General features: G+C 33.2%; 6 protein-coding genes and 1 long non-coding RNA gene across 11 annotated transcripts in view; 3 read left to right on the forward strand and 4 right to left on the reverse strand.

Annotated features, from left to right (window-relative positions):
- On the reverse strand, positions 1-12,667 carry LOC129786106 (protein phosphatase 1B). 3 transcript variants are annotated; one of them, XM_055820924.1, is made up of 6 exons: positions 12,554-12,665; positions 12,308-12,371; positions 7,511-8,551; positions 7,314-7,431; positions 3,989-4,091; positions 608-3,866 (listed from the first exon to the last, which is right to left on the reverse strand). In XM_055820924.1, the coding sequence occupies exons 3-6, from the start codon at positions 8,318-8,320 to the stop codon at positions 3,788-3,790; spliced, it is 1,110 nt and encodes a 369-aa protein (XP_055676899.1). In that variant the 5' UTR covers positions 8,321-8,551; positions 12,308-12,371; positions 12,554-12,665; the 3' UTR covers positions 608-3,787. The 3 variants fall into 3 exon arrangements, 2 of the variants coding, with proteins under 2 accessions (XP_055676899.1, XP_055676898.1); XM_055820923.1 differs by lacking the exon at positions 12,308-12,371 and having other exon boundaries at positions 12,554-12,667; XR_008750096.1 differs by lacking the exons at positions 608-3,866; positions 3,989-4,091; positions 12,554-12,665 and adding an exon at positions 1-24 and having other exon boundaries at positions 6,666-7,431; positions 12,308-12,501.
- The window catches only part of LOC129786110 (replication factor C subunit 4), a 635,780-nt gene continuing 619,994 nt past the window's right edge, over positions 1-15,786 (reverse strand). Inside the window, exon 5 of the transcript XR_008750097.1 lies at positions 1-24. The gene's annotated coding sequence lies outside the window, so the exon portion shown is untranslated. The remainder of the gene's footprint in view (positions 25-15,786) is intronic.
- Positions 1-15,786, reverse strand: part of LOC129785980 (extended synaptotagmin-2) — a 633,447-nt gene continuing 617,661 nt past the window's right edge. For all 3 annotated transcript variants that reach the window (XR_008750078.1, XR_008750079.1, XR_008750077.1), the window contains one exon: positions 1-24. The gene's annotated coding sequence lies outside the window, so the exon portion shown is untranslated. The remainder of the gene's footprint in view (positions 25-15,786) is intronic.
- Positions 1-15,786, reverse strand: part of LOC129785995 (protein kinase C-like) — a 501,513-nt gene continuing 485,727 nt past the window's right edge. Inside the window, exon 10 of the transcript XR_008750082.1 lies at positions 1-24. The gene's annotated coding sequence lies outside the window, so the exon portion shown is untranslated. The remainder of the gene's footprint in view (positions 25-15,786) is intronic.
- Positions 34-551, forward strand: LOC129786198 (uncharacterized). Its single transcript, XR_008750104.1, has 2 exons — positions 34-398; positions 499-551. It is a non-coding gene; the product is annotated as an uncharacterized LOC129786198 (long non-coding RNA).
- On the forward strand, positions 12,843-14,979 carry LOC129786020 (integrator complex subunit 11). Its single transcript, XM_055820778.1, has 2 exons — positions 12,843-13,165; positions 13,254-14,979. Exons 1-2 carry the CDS (start codon positions 13,055-13,057, stop codon positions 14,928-14,930), a joined length of 1,788 nt encoding a protein of 595 aa, XP_055676753.1. The 5' UTR covers positions 12,843-13,054; the 3' UTR covers positions 14,931-14,979.
- LOC129786185 (signal recognition particle 14 kDa protein) lies at positions 15,066-15,783 on the forward strand. Its single transcript, XM_055821035.1, has 4 exons — positions 15,066-15,131; positions 15,199-15,271; positions 15,363-15,463; positions 15,542-15,783. The coding sequence occupies exons 1-4, from the start codon at positions 15,108-15,110 to the stop codon at positions 15,671-15,673; spliced, it is 330 nt and encodes a 109-aa protein (XP_055677010.1). The 5' UTR covers positions 15,066-15,107; the 3' UTR covers positions 15,674-15,783.

Consider the following 15,786-nt stretch of genomic DNA (forward strand, 5'->3'; position numbering starts at 1 on the left):
AAGCAGTGGTATCAACGCAGAGTACTCGCGGGATGACTTGCATCATTGGGGAAAGAAGGTTTTTTCCCACGGGACTGGTTTCTTGCCCACACACTGACAAGTACCGCTTCCATTGGAAATTTGGTTGGCTTGCCGATCAGCTGCATGACACACTGCAGCAAAAAATCTTCACAACCATCGGACATTGCACACACACAAACCATCAGCGACTCTTGCACTCTCTTTGTGTCGTCTTCATCCTTAGTGATTTGGATGCCAGCACAGTGTTTAGTCGTTTTTTATCTTGCTCTATGTAATTTTGCATGAAATTTTCTAATTTTTATTGTGATGTGTCCCTTTCTGAGGTGGGAAATTTATTTCCTACAGTTTTTTGACAAAAAAAACAGCCCCATGCTGATGTAAGTTGCTTTAAAAAGAAAAATTTTGTAGAATTTTTTTTTTTTTTTCCCGCGAACAGAAATTTTGTAACGCCCAAATCATTTCTTTTCCATGTAATAGAGCCTGAAGAAGCCAATAAACATTTGGCGAAACGCGTCGCTGGATAGCATAAATGCTGTTTTTTCTTTCCTTTTTCTGACTGCGTACACCGATTGAAAAAATTCAAGGACTCATTTTTTCTTGTTATATTAAATTGATTTTCTTCATCCTCCACTAAGTTTTTTTTTGCTTAATATTCGCTAATCATTATTTTATTTTTTTTTTTACAGATACTCTCTTGTTTACATGAATAACTATTTTCTTCATTTTTTTATTGATGAAATTTCTAATGAATTCAACTTTACACTACCATGATTATTCACATTATCTCTACTTCTTACAATATTTCTTTCTTCATTTTTTTATGTCACTTATTATAAATATTTTTCTTTTTATCCTTCTGTCTTACATCCCCTGCAAATTCACTTTCCCCTTTGCTATTTATTTACTTTTTCTTCTTCTTTAATTTACAATAAATTTTGTTTTTCTCATGTAAAAATATTGTCTGTATTCAATATGAAACTTACAAAAGATGTCTTTAGCGTAGGCGTGTGAAAATGTCTGATGTGTTTCATTAATATTTTGGATTTTTGAATGTTTGTTTTTACAGTTTGTATTCACATCCGCAGAATTTAAATTTAAATAAAAAATATCTTTCATCTTTGGGGGGAAGAAAAATAAATTTTGATCTTGCAAAATGGGCTCTTTTTCAGTTTTATGCTGAAAGTGAGAGCAAACATCACTTAAAAAAAGAGAAAAGTTAGAACTTGAGGCATTCACTTTGTGTTCTTGAATGCTTAACCTTCAATGAGACATTCTTGTCTGCATGTAAAACGTTGCAATGATTTTTCATTACTTACTGAATATTTGATTTTTATCAAAATTTTTTTTACGTTAAACTTTGAAATTTTATTCAATTTAAAGATTGCAAAGACATAAAAAACACCTTTTTAAGAAAATTAATATGAAATTGAAATATTCTTTCTCAAATTTGTAACATTACATTAAATGTCATTGCAAAATTCTCAAAAGTTTTGATATGTTGTTTTATCATAGGGGATACTTATTAATTTAGGAACAAATTTCTTTTAATTGAAGCGCATAAAATTTTACGCTCAATGATTTTGATGAAAGATATTTAATTTATTTTGGTAAGTACTGCCTCTGTGTTATCAAAGATGAGGGATTTAATTAAAAATTATCGAAATCGTGGAAAGAGAACTAACTAAAAAAAAAGAAAATCAAATAAAGAAATATAATAAAAAGTTCAGACAAGACTAATGAAGCAAAAAAAAATGGATTAAGGTTTCCCTTTGTATTATTTTTTTGTAAAATTTGCAGACAGGTTGACATTTTTTTTCTTTTTTATTTAAATTGTGTAAATCTCTCTGTTCTATTGTATACGAATATTTAAAAACTTTATTTAAAAATTTTCTTCTGTATTTTGAATTTTTCTGTAAAATAATGAGAAAAAAATATTAAAAATAAAAATTGAAAAATCCTTTAAATTCTTATGAGTACACAGTAAGATAAAAAGTAAATAGATAAAGTTAAAAAAAATAGCTAAAGTAGGTTATAGCAATTGCTTTCGTTTGAAAACTAACTTTTCACATTTATCCTCTTCAACATGAAATATAAAAAAGGTAATTCTAAAAATTTGTGTGACACATATTTATTTAAAAAATAAAACAAAAATCGCAACTCGAATTGAATAGAATCTTTGGCAATAAATTAACACTCGAAAGAAACCAATATTGACTGGGAATGGTAAGGAAAGAAATCAAATAAATGAAAATAATCTACTCTTTTGAATTCAAGTGATAAGAACACCAATTAATTCTATTCAATCCGTAGAACGATTTACTTTTTTTTTCTTACTTTCCTTTCTATAATTCACATTTTACTATATTATAATTAGACAAAATCATTAAGATAAAATATGGTCACACACAGCCTCTTCTGTGTACAATGTTTTCAAAAGAACTGTTTCAGGTTTTACAAAAAAAAAAAGTAACAATTACTAGCCAAACTATGAAAATTATCTAATAAAAGTTATATATTTAAGTTTATTAGATACATATGAGTGGCCCCAAAAAAAATCTTCGAAGACAAAAGATTAAGGTAACATTGTTGTTTCAATAAATTGTATGTAAAAATACACAAAAGAACTATCCACAAGTTGTTTGTGTTTACAGTATTACTAAAAAATAGATTATTTGGTTCATATGTAGCGTAAATTTCATTATACAAATTCAATTCAATTAAAAAGTCTATTTAAAAAAAATGTCAAATATTTTTGAAACTTTTTCAAAAGATTTCATAGCACATGAACCAATAGGGAAGTTCAGTCCAGCCAATGTAAATTATTGGTTTGGTGCTAAATTGTTATGAAATGGTATTTGATTTAATTTGAAAAAGAAGTAAAATAGAAAATAAACAAAAATATACCGACAATTTATCAAAAACCAAAATTTGGCAGAGAACGAATAAACTCCCCTTCATATTTTTACTTGAAAAAGATGTCCATTTAGAAAATCAACGTATTTTAGCGTCTATAAATCCATTCATTAAAATTGAATTATGTTAAATAATATGTATGATCATCCTTATTGTTTCAACTGAGGCTACCGTTTGAGAAAGCTCTGAAAATGCCTTTTTTTTCAAGATCTTTTATGATTTTTCAAAAATGTTTTGGTCATTCTCAATTCAAATGTTCAAAGGAAATATACACGCTAAAATACGTATTTTTGGTAATCTCTTTCAAGACAATTCCATTTTTTCTAGTTTACTGCGGGGTCATTTGTTTTTCTAGAGCAAAGGAAGTTAAAATTACATTGATTTTTTTTCTTGTTTTATGTGTGATTCTAACAATCCAATTCTTGTTTTTATTTACAAAAAAAAAAGAACTTGTTGATTTTTCTTTGCTGCATGCAATTCTCTCAACTTTTGATGCAATAGAAAATTTCACCCTCACTACTTATAAACCATGTTATTATTCATCTGAATTTATCCTTATATTAATATACTCTTCTTTTTTTTCATTATTATTATTGAATATTTTACTAAATGAAAAGGTGTTTTTTTATAATTTTAGATAGTAAATCATCCCAGTCAAATTTCCTTTACAATCTTGTCCAATGGGTTTTTCATTAGCTCTTCATTTTTTTATGCTATATTTTTTTCCACCGTCATTGTGAACCCTTATTTGTGTGCTAATCTCTTGTGTTCCGATCCTCTTGTTATTGTGATTCAATAATAACACTTCCAAAACTAATATGTAGTGTTTTCTTTATTCTCACAATTCTCCCTTTTACATGCAACCTACTTCGCAGGTAACTTCTGCCAAATGTGGATAATGCTGCTTGAAGATTTTCGCTATGAATCTACACCTAAACATAGAAAAATTGTAGAATTATACATTAATGCTTTTTCCAACATTAACTAACCTTCCCCCAATATTTTTTTTAAAAATCATAATTTTTTATTCAAAAAATAAATAAATTCCACTTACTTGGACACTAATCCACCACCTGGTGGTAATCCAGGAATATGTTCATCATAGAGACGCTGTAGTAGATTTTCGTAGTCCAAACCAGGTGTAGAATCTATAATTTCTGCGAAGAAAAAAAAAGAAATAATTATTACTTTTAAAAATATAAACATTTTTGTTAAGAAAAAAAAATCACAAGAAATTGTAAATGAAGATGTTTTTTGAGAAATAAAAAAATCATAGGATTGCATTTGCTGAAATCAAACATACCTTATGCTCAGTCATTAAAAAATAAATAAAAAAAGTTTTTTTTTTGCTACAAGTTCAATTTATGAAAATGAAAAACGAGAAATTAAATATAAATAAAATAAAAATAATAATGAAAAAATGTAAAATTGCAAAAAGCTTCAGTTGTATATTTTTATAATTCATATTTATTTAATATTTCTCTTTTTCTTTTATCATAAATTTTCTTTTTCAATCCATTTTCTTTTCACACAAACTGTGAGCTCCTTTTCTATATGGAAATTATTCCCAATTTTTATCTATCAAAATTCATTTTCCAGGTACAGTAATTTAATTTAATTAAAAAAAAAACATCCTCATGAAATTTGTTTATAAATTCACAAATTATTTCAAAGCTGTTTTACTTATTTTTTCTATATTACAATATTTGATTATTTGATATGATTTATATACCATTTAGCCATAATATGTACCTACCTAATTCAAAAATTAATTTTATTTATGGAAATACTTCATTTTAGCTTCATAAGACATATCCGTATTGCATGTTTCTTTTGTTCTTGTCTTTAGGCAAAATATTATGATTTTTATACTTAAAGTATGTAATGATATAATTTTACAAGGTTCAAAATTAACGTGGGATATGATTATGTGGGATGACTAGTAAGAAAAATTGTAATGGCTGAGCATAAAATAGGTTGGAAATGTTAAATATGTTACTATGCCTATACCTCTACATAGTGTAGTTTTAAAATAGATTTTTTTCTTTCCTCATTTCATAAATATTATTAAATAAAAAAGCAAAATTATGTACACTAGAGATCCTTTTTACAGTTTTTGGTTAGACTACATTACATATTTTTACAACAGTAAAATTTGCAAAATTTTGGAGTAATTATTCTTTTAATCTTTGATCTTGTATTTGACAAAAATAAATGAATAGCGGAGTCTACAAAGGGAAGAACTCTAATTTCGATCTAAATCCTAGTCAATTTTTCGCGAACTTTTGGAGCTAGTTTCATCAAAATTTACAACACCCAATACTATTATTCTGTTTTTAAAAAAAATCCGTATTAGTATTTACATTTTTTCCTTTTGAAATCATTCTTAGTCAATATATTAGAAAGATTCTTAAAAGCTTAACAAAAGCATTTTTATAGACTAGATAATTGTATAAAGGACTTTCTTTCCAATCATTTTAATGGCTAAAGCCTCATATCTCTATGTCTTTGTAATTTATTGCAAAATGACTTAATTTAATTATGTTGTGTTGAAATAACAAAGGTCTTTCTTTTTTTTTCATTGTACATGGAGAAGCCACTTAAAATAAAATGAACACAAAACAAGAAAAGTATAAGCATTATTGTATGTATGTAGATAATGCGAAAGATGCAAGAATAAATTATTATAAAATCAATTTATCCCTTAAATTGCATGCAAATTACACACGCGTCTGTATTGCACTACACACCAGCAAGATGTCAAAATTATGCACTAGAATCAAAATTAATAAAATGAACATCAAAGTAAATTGCACAATATTACATGGATGTTTAAAAGTGATTCATCCAAACAATATCCGCAATCAGTATCGAATTGAATGATCTCATAAAAAGTAACGTGAATTTTGAAGAAGACATAAAAACCTGTGTAACCGATGCCGACAATTATTATAACATTCATCACTCAATATATCCTTCAATCATTCAAATTATAATGTTATTACGAATTTTATAAACTTGAGATTTATCTCATAAATGCATTATTGAATTTTAATACCATATTGACAACTTTTGTTCTTTAGTTATTAGTTTAATGTTCTTTCCCTAATTCTTAATTATTTTCTTTTCTTTTTGGATTACTAAATGTTAGGATAAAGAGATAGGAAATATAATTTGAAGATTTTCTCTTATAGTACACAGAAGAAAAAAAAACATTTATTGTGGCACGATTTTTGGATTTTAATACAAAATGTCTTTGACATGGTCTCATTGTATAAAAATAAATAAATTAATACTCAATTTTTAGTCTAATGAAGGCTATCAAATTATTACGACACACAACATCTAAAGATTGTTCGATTTTTTTTTCTTCTTTCTCGTCCTGGACAATTTTATACTGACTTATTTTTTCAATATTATGTTAATTTTGCTTTTAAATGTTTTATTAATATTTTTTTGAAGTATAGATATTCATTCCAATACTTGTTCCATGTCTTTTATCACCTTCATTTCCGGAGAAAATGCCAAAAAGGCTTTTTAGTACCTACGTCTTTTTTTATATTCTCTATTAAAGTGTGATGGCTGTGTTTACTATTCAGCTATCATCCAATAACGTAATAATCACAGTATGTATTCCCTTTGATCTACATATTTCCCCAATGTACATACCTATTTATTTATCATCTCAAATTGTATGTATGTACATTAAAATTTTAAATTCTATGTACTACATATCGTCCAAATTATAAACTTTCTTTTTTTATTGACTAATCATAAGAACTAATTTATTGCACGTCGTATTGCATTATTATGATGAATTTGGGCAGAGGAATACGTATAAATTTTAATTTATCTTTTTACAGAAACAGTTCCAAATACAGCATAAGATAGGAAAATAAATCCACCTGTGTACATAATCATGACTTTTATGTAAACGTCATTTAGACAGTTAAATAGTTAGCATAGTTTTTCATTTAACATAGAATTTATGTGGATTTATCTTATTATCAGCGTAAATTTTCCTGTTTCACTTTCCAACCTCTTAATTCTTCATTTTATTATCCCGATATTATGACTAGATTTGATTGTATTTCATGCAATATAATCATTGGTAGTAAAATATTTTCAGACAAAAATATTTGGCTTTGTTATTTCTTTACTGAACTGTTCATCTCTTAAAAATTTAGAAGACGAAAAAATTCGTCAAAACTGAAAATGTTACAACACGTGTTAATGGGTCAAAAGAAGAATTAAAGAAGAAATAAGAGAGTGTGGATTGTGAGAAGAACAGTCAATAAATTCGTTAGGTAGGAAAAATAAATATTAATAAAAATAGAAAAGAAAATAGTCTTATTGACAAAATAATCGTTTATAGCAACCTTTAATAGCTTTCTCTAGATGGGCCTCAAGTTCAGTTTCTGCCTGAATTGCTTCTTGTGAGGGGCTGGGTCCACCCGGAAATACTATTATTATTATGCTCATATTGTCACGGCTTCCCTGTAATGCATAAAAAATTAAAGAAAAGCAATTAGCAATGAATGATAGGGCATTGATTATAAAATATTATTTGATTCACCTTGTGTAAACATGTATCAATCACTTGGTTAGCTACTTCTTCCAAATTGTTTGTAATTTGGAGTCGAGAGTGAATAAAACTGCAAACATCCTCGTTGTTCATGACATCCCAAACTCCATCGCAAGCGAGAACTAGGAAATTGTCAGCTTGATCGCGATTGTGATGAAATATTTCTGGTTCTGGTGATACCAATTGCTCACACTGTCCCAGATCCTTAACATTTTTGTACTCATAATCTCCAAGAGCTCTTGACACGGCGAGACTACCATTGACGCGCTGAATCACAACCGAACCACCTGCATTTTGGATGCGCTCCTTTTCGCCCGGCAGTACGGGTTTGTGGTCTTGCGTGGTGAAGATGGGTACACCATTACGACATAGCACAGCACGTGAATCGCCACAATTTGCAATATAAATATCATCTGGTGAGATGAATGTACATACGGCCGTTGTGCCAGACTTGTCTGCACCAGATGCCAATTCCGGAAGATCTCGCATCATTTCATCGAGTTTGAGAAAACCCGTGTGAATGCCCTTAACAATGTCATCCTGCTTAAATTCTTCCGTCTGTATGATGCATTCAAGGAGGTGCTTTGCGCAGTGTTCCGACACCTTAACACCCGCATGCCCATCGAAGACTGCAAAAAAGTTCCAATCTTCGAGGCGACCACCTAAGCCCGTCTTGGCATAGTGAGCATCCTCCATTTCACAGCGCCATCCCTGCATGGAGCCCACGCCAAAACGGAGTCCATTTCCCTCGCCATGCTCATTGTATTTATCTGTCTTTGGTTTATCTAAAAACGAACCCATTCTTGTTGCATAGCTAAATCACGTACTCAATCGGAAAGATTTATCCAAATCCAACACTTGGAAATGCTTTTTTTGCAAAATTTTTGTTTTTTTTGTGTGTTGCTCAAGCCCTTATCTTACTGGCATCTGGTTCTGATTTTTTTTATACAATTATATTTTTCCTTTTCTTATCGTAAATTCAAAGACTCCTTTACAAATCAATGGAACAGATGCCACGTCAATAAAAATATCCTGGAAATAAAATAATTTAATTAATCCAATGTAGTTTTATATAAAATATTATTATTTTTTGGAATTTATGAAAAATTGTAATCTCATCCGAATTACATAGCTTGACCCATTTACTTTGATTATTTAGTGTTCCTATCATATGTATTTACATAGATGTATAAAACTGTTGATACTCAAAGATTTTGTATTTTATAAATATTATCTTTTTACAAGTCCTTGGTAGAGATAAACGGGATATCAAATATATAAGGAAACTAATAAAGTTTAAAGAAATATGAATGGTAAAATACTTTGGAGCTAAGAAAAGCTACGGAAAAAGACAATGAACGAAAGGAAAAGAGCACATTGAGTCGAAAGTGTACATAATATAACATAGGAATAACAATATGAGCCTATCAATACCCGGTGATAAATAGTTGCTAAAAATAAAAATTCTCTTTGTACAATTTTCACGCGGTCAAGCCGTCTTACAGCTACTCTACATCCACATCTAATTTCAATAGCCGTTCGTGAGTGTACTTCTAACACTCTCTTTTTTATTCATTTCACACTATCTCTGGAAAGAAAAAAATTCTAAAGAATCGATCGAAATTAAATTACTAACTTGTTAAATATTTTATTTCCTTTTTTAGCTGTGTTTCTTTCAGACACAGCTTTTGTGTACCGAGCAAAATCGAAAGTCGTCAGATCGGGCTCAAACTTGGGATGAGCACGAATTAGGGTCCCCACATTCCAAAAAACGTATGCGCCAAAAAAATTTTTTTCCGGCCGTCCGGCCGGCCGGCCGTCCGCCGTAGTTCAACCATAAATTGCAAGAGAACGGTAATAGATAGAGACTTGCGGTAAACGGCAAAGTTTAAAAGTCGACTGGAAGACGTCTGATTATGATGTCAAATTTTACCCCCCACCCCTCCGTCCGCCATTTTGAATAACCTCAAAATTTTGTTTTTGCTATATCTCAGCCCCTGTAATAGCTAAAAATCTGAAATTTTGATATGTTGTAGGGGCCACTAAGAGCTTTCCAACGATACCTCATTTTCGAAAATCGGTCAAGCCGTTTAGCCAATATGGCCACCACAATTTTTCATCGAAAATCGACCATAACTCGAAAACGGCTTGACCGATTTTGATCAACCCGGGGTCAAATGAAAGATCTCAACAAACCCTACAACTCTCTAGAACATCCGAAGTTTCAAAAGTGACCGCTAGGGGGCCAAAAATCAAAAACAAAATTTTCGATTAGTTTTCGATGAATATCTCGAAAACGACGACATAAATTTTCTTCATTTTTTGATATGTTATAGTTGACTATAGTATCCAAAAATGCCAAAAATGAAGAAAATCTATGGATCCGTTCTCGAGATATAGCCTTCCAAAGTTGACATGTCATATCTCGGGTTCTACAAGTCCGATCTTGATCAACTCAAGCGCAAATGAAAGGTTTCGAGAAACCCTACAAATGTCTAGAACATTGCAACTTCGAAAAATGACCGCAAGAGGCGCTAAAATCGAAAACAAAGTTTTCGAAAATTTCGAACTCGAATTTTTCGAAAATGGCGACATAAATTTTTTTCAGTTTTCGATATGTTATAGCTGACTTCGAGACCTTTAAAACAAAAAAAAAATTTATGAAAATCTATGGATCCGTTCTCGAGATATAGCCTTCTAAAGATTTCTTAGGGTATGACTTTTCTACTTTTCCCGACTTTGCGCGTATATAAATTAATTTGCGTTCTAGTTTGCTCTCACAAAATTGGTACACTGAAAGAAACACAGCTCCCGTAAGCTTGGTCAGCTTACCAGTACATTTTTCTATATAAACTTTCTATTCTTAATAGAAATCTATATAAATATTATTTACACGAGAGGATATTAAAATTTTTCAAGATCATTGGATAAATTTATTATTTACCTTCTCTATATACTACGTTTAGAGAGATTTCGAATGGAATGAGCAATAATAAGAACTTTGCTTCCTATTTGAATTGATCCTTTGCTTAATTTTTTTTGTGTGTTCCCTTTCAATAACAATGCCTGAATGAACCAAATAAAAATGAATGAATTATCTCAAAATATATTTATTAATTAACAGAAGTTTGGGAATAACCGATACGATTTAGTATTTAACGAATATTTTTTCTAACAATTTCTGGAGATTAGAGCATAGTCTCTAAAAGTTATTTTTATGCTACATAATTTCTCATTGAAAGAACTTTTGTTAGAGATAGAATGCTCCTTTTTCGAGGGGTGATTCTCAAGTGTTTATGTTTTGTTGTAGTGTAAGTATATTGTGGTAGGTATTGTATTTGAAAATAAGCAGCTGATGAAATCATCAAAAGGGGCAAAAATAGTGAAAAAAAAAGAAAAATCAGAACTAAAAAAGGTCACAGAACAACCATTCTACTTAGCTCTAAGCTGCTAAATTAAATTATGAGGTAACGATGGAAAGGTTTTTGCAACGAAGCAAGAAGCGCAGGACTAAATTCATCGAGGATTTAAATTTGGGGTTTGCATCATCTCTCCATTTCCTTGACAATAATTATATTAATGCAATTCCTCCTAAGCTGCTGTGGGGAGGTGGAAAGCGCGAGTCTCCCCTCGTCACAAGAGTAGTGCGTTAAAAAGTGTGTGACATCTTTTTTCTGACACGATAGGGTCGAGGTTGAATTGCGTGAGTGGCTCTCGATATGGGGGGCGTCAGAAATATTTGCAGGATTAAAAATAAATCGATATGCAACAAAACTAAAAGTAATAGTGTTTAATTGTCTCTCCTAATCGATCACGCTTCAAACTTTACACACTTTCTCTGTGTTGTATGGCAACTGTTTGAATGAATTGATATTGGTATGGTAATTATTTAGTAAAAAGAAAAATAAAGAGGGAAAAATGCTACACAACATTGCTCTTACTAACAAGCCCCCCATCTTTGCCAGCCTGCAGCTCACTTGCTTTTCCACTCACAGATTTTCCATTGCAGTTTCCTTTACCTACACTCTTGCTGTATGCAAAAAAAAATATGTATGCTCCGAAGTGTGTACTAAATGCTTTCTGTATGTTGTAATATTAAGAATGTGCTATGCTATGCTAAAATTTAAAATGGAAATTACCTGGATTTATATTTTTTTAAACATATTTTGGGGAGTAAAAAAATAATGCAATTCCTAGCTAGCTAGCTCCTATGTATGAAAAGCATTTTTTATGCTACAATTTGCACTGAATTCCCGCTATCTCAACACGCAAAATGTTAATGGTGTAAGGGTTTGGAAAATGGGCTGAAAATACATTTTCCCATTGAGATAGAAAAAATAGATCTTAGACAAAGTTGTAGCCCGGAAAATTTGCTACAAACTAGCTCTTATGGCAAAACTCAAATATTTTCACAAAACACGCAGGAGGGAAAAATTATCTCGCAATTTACCATTTTACCCCAGGTCCCCCTATATGTACATAATCTATGTTTAGTACAGTACTATACACACTCAAACACATGAAACGCACAAAGCTTCCCCCTCACAATTTTTCTCAAAAAGATTACAAAGTCTTTCTCAGAAGGATTGATTGCAAAGCCCGCAGGTAGTAATTACGAAGTTGCAGAGAAAAAGGCAGCCTTTTCAGCCAGGAAGATTAGGCTTCTACTCTCAACTGAATCTTTGGGAAGAAAAGCATAGTGAATGGCCGATGGAGGGAGAGTGCGAGTGAGCCTCACAGGAACGAATCCAATTGACATTTTCCTCTAATTGCACTAAATTATATCACCTTTTTTCCACCAAACTGGCACTGTAGCACAATTTATTCCATCGCTAAAACCTTCACATGGGTCCTAAAGTTAAAAGTACAGTAGCAATTTAAGTAGAAAATAAGTGAGAGAAGTGGAAATTGAACACTTCTCCGCCAGCACTATGTCGCAAAATACTAAGAAAATGTCTCTACAATTCGACACTGGATGGCGAAGAAAACGCATGCGTGCGATATAAATAGAAATGTAATGACATCATGTTTTACCAATCAAAATAATTGCAAATCTCCAGCGGTTTTCTTTCATTCACATCACACTCGCGGTATTTTGCGAATTACGCCAATTTCGTAAAGGACCCGCACGAATTTAAGGAACACGGTCCCGAGAAAAAAAGAACGCTTTGCACAAAATTTACTTTCAACCTAAATTACAAGAGGCGGTACACGAGTGTGTTGTATTTCTATGATAAGTGGTGTGAAGTTGGGTATGATTACTATTTTGTGCTTGGTGTGAGGTTATGGCTCTGTTTTCTTAAAATTTCCAATCTTTCCAATATATTGCGTGTTTTTTCATAAAAGTTAATCCTAAGAAAGTAATTTAATTTTCAATAATTTCAAGATTACAATCAGGTTAACAAGAAATAAAATCTCACAGAGAAAGAACGCCAAACGCGCAAATGAAAAATACGTCACTCGTGTACCGCTGGCAGTAAGAAAAGTTTTTGTTTTTTTCTGATTGTGAATGTGACGAAATTCCAATAAAATTAAATGCCCGACATCAAAATAACGCCTCTTGGCGCCGGTCAGGATGTTGGCCGTAGCTGTATCCTTCTCTCAATGGGAGGGAAGAATATAATGCTGGACTGCGGGATGCACATGGTGAGTAGAGAAGATGAAAATTCCAGGATAGAAGTGATGTTTTTTTTTCGTTCTTGATTTTCTTATCTTTTGCACTGCTTTTCTCAAGGGCTACAACGATGAGCGACGTTTCCCGGATTTTTCCTACATTGTGCCCGAGGGTCCCATCACGAGTCACATTGATTGCGTTATCATTTCCCATTTCCATCTCGATCACTGCGGCGCTCTGCCCTACATGTCCGAGATTGTTGGGTACACGGGTCCCATCTACATGACTCACCCCACGAAGGCGATTGCCCCCATTTTGCTGGAGGACATGCGTAAAGTAGCCGTGGAGCGCAAGGGGGAGAGCAACTTCTTCACCACACAGATGATTAAGGATTGCATGAAGAAGGTCATAGCAGTGACACTGCATCAGAGCGTCATGGTGGACTCAGAACTGGAGATTAAGGCCTACTACGCGGGTCACGTTCTGGGAGCTGCAATGTTCTGGATCCGTGTGGGGAGCCAGAGCGTCGTCTACACGGGTGACTACAATATGACACCCGATCGGCATCTAGGTGCTGCATGGATAGACAAATGCAGACCGGATTTGCTCATTTCCGAAAGCACCTACGCCACAACAATTCGCGACTCAAAACGCTGTCGTGAGCGTGATTTCCTGAAGAAGGTGCACGAATGCGTTGCACGCGGGGGTAAGGTACTCATTCCTGTATTTGCTCTGGGACGTGCCCAAGAGCTGTGCATCCTCCTGGAAACATATTGGGAACGAATGAACCTCAAATATCCCATCTACTTTGCCGTGGGGCTCACTGAGAAGGCCAATAACTACTACAAGATGTTCATTACGTGGACAAATCAGAAGATTCGAAAGACCTTTGTACACAGAAATATGTTTGATTTTAAACACATTAAACCCTTCGATAAGGGCTACATTGACAATCCGGGAGCAATGGTGGTGTTTGCCACCCCTGGAATGCTGCATGCTGGTCTCTCTCTGCAGATCTTCAAGAAATGGGCCCCACATGAGAACAATATGGTCATTATGCCAGGCTACTGTGTCCAAGGAACGGTTGGTCATAAGATTCTTGGCGGAGCTAAGAAGGTCGAGTTTGAAAATCGCCAGGTTGTGGATGTGAAGATGTCCGTGGAATACATGAGTTTCTCAGCACATGCCGATGCTAAGGGAATCATGCAGCTGATCCAGTACTGTGAGCCAAAGAATGTACTCCTTGTACATGGAGAAGCGCTCAAGATGGAATTCCTCAAGGAGAAGATCAAAGAAGAGTTCAGCATCGAATGCTACACACCCGCCAATGGGGAGACGTGTGTAATTAATACCCCTGTAAAGATCCCCGTGGACGCCTCCCTCAACCTCCTGAAGGCCGAAGCAAAGAAGTACAATGCCCAACCACCGGATCCCAAACGACGACGCATAATTCATGGTGTTCTCGTAATGAAGGACAACAAGATAAGCCTGATGAATGTCGAAGAGGTGTGCAAAGAGGCTGGTATTCATCGTCACGTGATGAAATTTACGTCCACCGTGAAGCTGGAGGATACGGATCCTGCTGTAAAGACCACAGAGAAGCTGTACAATCTGCTGCAGGATAAACTGACGGATTGGAATGTTGTGCTTCAAGACAGCGGAACAATCTCAGTTGAGAGTGTTGATTTAACCATCGAGGATCTCAATGATAAGCACAAGAAAGTCTTTGTCTCCTGGACCAATCAAGATGAAGATCTTGGAAGCTACATTTTGGGATTACTGCAGAATATGGGGTGATAAAAATTTGTTTCAATAATGTTTAATAAAAATGATTTTGAATATTTTAGCATTTTAGCATTTTAGCAATTGCGAAATTCTCATGCAAAAAATGCGCTAATTTTCAAAACACTACCACGTGAAGTAGGAAATGAGCGCAAATAATAATTCTTTCCTAACTTCATACCGTTGTAAAAGATGGTGTTGTTGAGCAATGAAGAGGTAAGTTTTTGCGATAAATACTAGGAATTACACCAATTTTTGCATAAATCTCTTGTTCCTTTTGCAGTTTATGTCGCAGTTGATGCTCCTGGCACAGAAATCAAAGGATAGATCCTCATTTACGGTTACTTTCAAGCGCTGTAAGTTCGTGGCGATGCTTTTTGATGATGTCAATCTGTCATGTCCATGAGGAAGTTGAGGAATTTACACGTATTTACAATTTCTTTTAAGATGATGGCAACGACAGACCACAGCCTCGCGAAGGACGACCGCGACTGCCAGAGCCCGAGGAGTATATGTGCTTGATTAGAGCTAAATCAAAAACCCATAAGGTAACTTTTGGGAAAAACATGCTGGTGGGAACATCTTACAGGAATTGAATCTCTTTGCATTTTACCCTCTTCTTCCAGCTCTCAACAGTGGTAAAGAGGAGTGATGTACCGAGGGTAATGGAGAATTATGCCAGGATAATGAAAGTTTGCATGGATGGGCTGAAACGAGTGAAAAAGATGAAAAGCAAAGCAAAGGCAGCCCAAGGATGACTGAACTGACTTTATTTTGTAAATTTTATATCTGCCAGCCAGAGATATTGCAATTAATGGGAGGGGGGCTATTTAAGTACTGTTTAATGAAATAAAATTGTGCAGTATCATTT

Source organism: Lutzomyia longipalpis, chromosome 1 (assembly GCF_024334085.1).
Source record: "Lutzomyia longipalpis isolate SR_M1_2022 chromosome 1, ASM2433408v1".
NCBI classification, from domain to species: Eukaryota; Metazoa; Arthropoda; class Insecta; order Diptera; family Psychodidae; genus Lutzomyia; species Lutzomyia longipalpis.